This window comes from Mycena indigotica, assembly GCF_014461135.1.
Source record: "Mycena indigotica strain 171206Taipei chromosome Unknown Mind.scaff0010, whole genome shotgun sequence".
In the NCBI taxonomy this organism is placed as follows: Eukaryota; Fungi; Basidiomycota; class Agaricomycetes; order Agaricales; family Mycenaceae; genus Mycena; species Mycena indigotica.
Window position 1 is genome coordinate 502,165 of NW_023503009.1, and position 4,231 is coordinate 506,395.

At 53.9% G+C, this 4,231-nt stretch overlaps 1 protein-coding gene across 1 annotated transcript; it reads left to right on the forward strand.

The window, feature by feature from the left end:
* Positions 1-281: 281 nt before the first annotated feature.
* MIND_01116900 (uncharacterized protein) lies at positions 282-2,442 on the forward strand (the record flags this gene model as incomplete). The annotated part of the gene is made up of 9 exons (XM_037367730.1): positions 282-326; positions 405-729; positions 783-860; positions 911-1,139; positions 1,184-1,207; positions 1,270-1,335; positions 1,388-1,468; positions 1,824-1,916; positions 1,971-2,442. The coding sequence occupies 9 exons, from the start codon at positions 282-284 to the stop codon at positions 2,440-2,442; spliced, it is 1,413 nt and encodes a 470-aa protein (XP_037215562.1).
* Positions 2,443-4,231: the final 1,789 nt, after the last annotated feature.

Consider the following 4,231-nt stretch of genomic DNA (forward strand, 5'->3'; position numbering starts at 1 on the left):
CCCAAAGCAACTCCACCACCACCAAAACCCGCCCCACACATGGACCATGAAGGCTGGGACAGAAGGCATTCAGAAAGCGTCTCTGCCTCAGCCAAATCAAACCCGCGCTGTCAAGGCAGGGAAGGACGTCGTCCATATCGCGCCAACGGGATTGGGCAACTCCTCAAGATACCTATTATAAGTCACAGGACGGAGCTAGCTCATCAGTCTTCCATATTTATGTATGTAAATTCCGTCATCCAAACTTGAACTGACCAAGAGTATCAATCGTGGCTCTCACCATGACCCCACAAGCGCCCGCCGCCGCCGCAGTCGTCTTGGGCTTGGTGCGTGAACCACAAATCGACACTGTCCCTGGCATCACAAGCTGACTAATTCTTTCTCTCTTTCTCTCTCTCTTTCAGCTAAATCACGTCTATTTCAATCGTTGCGAGCCACAGAGCATCAATGTCTCCTTTTTGGCCATTATCATACAGCCAGTGGCGCTAACACTTGCCTTCAATGCCTTTTCCGTAGCCAAGGTGTTGACTACGACGTTCATATTCCTCGCAACTCTCGCACTATCCATTGGGGTGTATCATCTCTCTCCATGGCATCCACTAGCACATATACCCGGCCCAACCTTGGCCAAGATCAGCAAGTGGTGGTCCGTACGACTTGTACTCAGCGGAGATCAACACCGAGTGTTCAAAGCTCTACATGACCACTATGGCGATTTTGTCCGCGTTGGTGAGTTTATATATGTTTACTTGATCGACTTCGCTGATCACGGTGCGTCCTAGGCCCCAATGAGATTTCGGTAATTCATGTCGACGCAATCAAGTCGGTGTTTGGCAGGGGAGGCTTTCCCAAGGGTCAATGTGAGTCTTTCTTGGTGAACGATAGTTGACATCGTGATATGTCTTCCCAGACTATGAACCTCGCGTGGACCCTATTCATGGTACCCGTAGTCTGCTTACATCTCGCGGCGACGCCCACGCAAACCGACGGCGCATATGGAATCGTGGAATGAGCTCTCAATCACTTCTGGCTTTCGAGCTAATCTTAGAGAAACACCTCAAGCAAATGCTAGAACATTTCGACAAATTCGCTTCTACAAGAAGCGAGATTGACATCGCAGCTTGGTTTAGCTATCTGATGTGTGTTTCCCTCATGTGATTATGCAACTTATAAACTCGGTTAGGTTTGATTTTATGGGCGACATGGCGTGAGTCTTCCATCTGGTTTACTAGCAAGTCTGCTTCCTGCCATATACAACTTCGGCGGTAGGTTCGAAATGCTTCGCGATGGTAAAGACAATGAAGGGTATTGGACTTTGATCAAAGATGGTGCCAAGTGAGTCGCTTGTCCTCGACTAAAGCCAAATGGCGATAATTTTCAAAAATAGGACTATCGCAGTTCTTTCTCAGCTTCCTTGGCTTGCGCCTGCGCTCTACAAAATACCGATGCTCACGCGGAACACCAAACGGTTACTTACGTCGTTTCGGTGCTGCATGCGCCTCTAAACGGGCAACTGACCATCCTGGCAACTTGAAGTCGACTCGGAATAAGGACTTATGGTTTCATCTTGTGCACCATCTCCCAAATCTCTACAATGAATGCTAACCCACTGTAGATGGACGAGGAAGGTCATGAAAAGAAACGGCCAACCATGGCGGATGTCATAGGTGATGGAGTATTGGCCATTGTCGCTGGGTCAGATACTTCCTCAGTCGCCCTGAGCAGGTGTTTATTTTTTCCCCGGTGGCTTCCAACTGATGACTTGTATATGTAGCTTCATTTGGTGTCTGCTAAGCAATCCAGATGTTTTCACACGTGTTCAGGGCCCAGGCCGAGGTCGATGCTGTCTACCCCGATCCAGATTCCGTCTTTGACTCCTTGAAACACGGAGAATTGCCCTATCTGACAGCCTGTTTGTGAGTTTATTGACGATTCTTTTCTATAAGCACTCTAACCACAAATTATCAAAGTAACGAGGCCCTGCGCCTTTACCCTCCTGTCCCCACTGGAGGTCCACGTCAGATTCCCCCCGGTGCCGCGACAGTTATCGCCCAGAAAATGATTCCAGAGAATACGCAAGTTTATGTCCCCGCATACGCTGTCCACCGCAACCCCCGCCATTTCTTCCCGGATCCAGACAAGTTTGATCCTGATCGCTGGCTAGGGTCATCCAACGAAGGGCTCCACCACCGTGCATTTATTCCCTTCTCCTATGGTGCGGCCAATTGTGTCGGGAAAGGTTTGGCATGGTGCGAGATGCGGATGGTTGCGAGTGCCCTACTGAAGCGGTATGAACTCCGGTTCGGGGCTGGAATGGAAGAGAATGGGAGCTGGGTGGATACTTTAGACGACGTATTCGTCACGAGTGTCGGGGGCAAATTGTTGGCAGGCGTACCTGGGGATTACATGAATCAAAAGACAGTTGTGAGAGAGATGCCATGATGAATCAAGGGCTCTAGCTCCGAGCTGCCTTGATGCATCATGACACTTCTCTAACGCTGTCTTGGCAGCCACCCACACTCATCCGCCCGCCGCCGTCCTCCCGCCCACCTGCCCACCCGCTCCCGCTTCCCGCCCTTGTGCTGGGCATGTGTCATGTATATGACGTGAGTTGCGCACGTGTTGATATTCATGGCCCGCGCGGCGCTGCTGACTGGATTTGCATGACACATCGGACCGGGCTTAGCATTGCCGCTTGCCCTCGCTTCCCGGTTCCCGGTTCCCGCCGCCCTCCCCCTCCACACCGCGCCACCGCTCGCCGCCCGCCTGCCAATTTGCCACGTGCGTGACACTGTAACCCATGCAACGCTGATGGCGCTTGATTCTCTCACTTCTTACTGTGCTCTGTGGTGACTGCCAGTGGGAGTCTGGGCCACGAGGCCATCTAGGCTGTAGTGTTGCTGTAGGGCGCGGGGTGGGCGGGGCGCGGGGCAGCGGATGTCATTTTGAGTAGCCGCTTGTCAATGCCATCGGCTATTTTCCGCGCTTGGGGTTGATCGGCATCCATCTGACATCGTTGGAGCGTGAGACGGAATATCGGGGCACGACAAAACTACGATAATGACTTCAATTCACCAAAATATGTAAGGAGATTTATACTATTGATGTCTGGTAGTCAGCCCCCGCCTATGTACACGTTTCTGAACGAAAATCCAGCAGTTTTATCCGAACTCATATATTGTAGAAGTATTGGTGCATACCACCACTAAATTGCAACCACTGTTGGAGACCTTTATCTATTATTGCCAATTACCAGTAATACATTTGTCTACATATTCATGAGCAGGATAGTGCCTCAGGTTGGCAGTGCCCTGGCCCTAGTATTCCGAGTGGTTCTCATGGAGTTGAGGAGAACGGCGGGCCTGACCGAGCGTGGAGCGCCGGGAGCGGGACCATTGGGTCAGCACAAGCTCCCCAAGCGACAGGGGACAAGTATCCTACATGCTTCGATGGAGGATACACAGTGGGGCTTGGCGGAGGCCGTGCGGGCAGTGGGCTATATGCAAATGGGCGGGGGGGGGCCGGGGGGACCGATCCGTGTGTGCGCGGGAAGAGCGAGCCGCTACCAGTGGACAGCGCCAGTGAGCTCTAATCGATCTGGGGCATGGGAGCGCAAGATGGACATCAAATCCGAGTCCATATGGCCCACCAGTGCCTGCGCAGATGCTAGACGCGGCACCGGGCCGGCGCCGCCGGGAGTGTGTAGCAGGTAAATGAGTGGTGGTCAAGATCGGGAGGCTCGAACGGCGGGGCAACGGGGCCACAGGACGTCCCACGGCGACCAGTCCACCACCGGCGGGTCTATATGAAAGCAAGACGCAAGGCGTAGAGCACGCCGGCGGCCTTCCGGAGCACGCCGGATGGTCCCGGAAGGCGCGCAGAAGCGCTGGGGTGGCACAAGATTGGCTGTGAGGAGAGGCAGGAATGCGGGCGAGGAGGATAGACTGGCCGTTGATCCGCTGGGCGACGGACGCTGAACAGCGGGCACGTGAGGCGGAGGGTGGATATACATAACGGCGGGTTATGGAAGGGAAATGGGGCCGCGGCATCTCTTCGAGCAGTCTCTGCACTCTTTGGGACGAGAAAACCAGCTGTGCACAGTCGCGTGTGGAGAGGTGCGCAAAGCGGCGCCGAGGAGAGGGCGAAGGAGAGGTGCTGAACCTTGAGAAACAAGCCAGCGAAGCGATCGGAGGCTGCCTGCGAACCGGGTCGGCGGGGCCCTGTGGCTCAC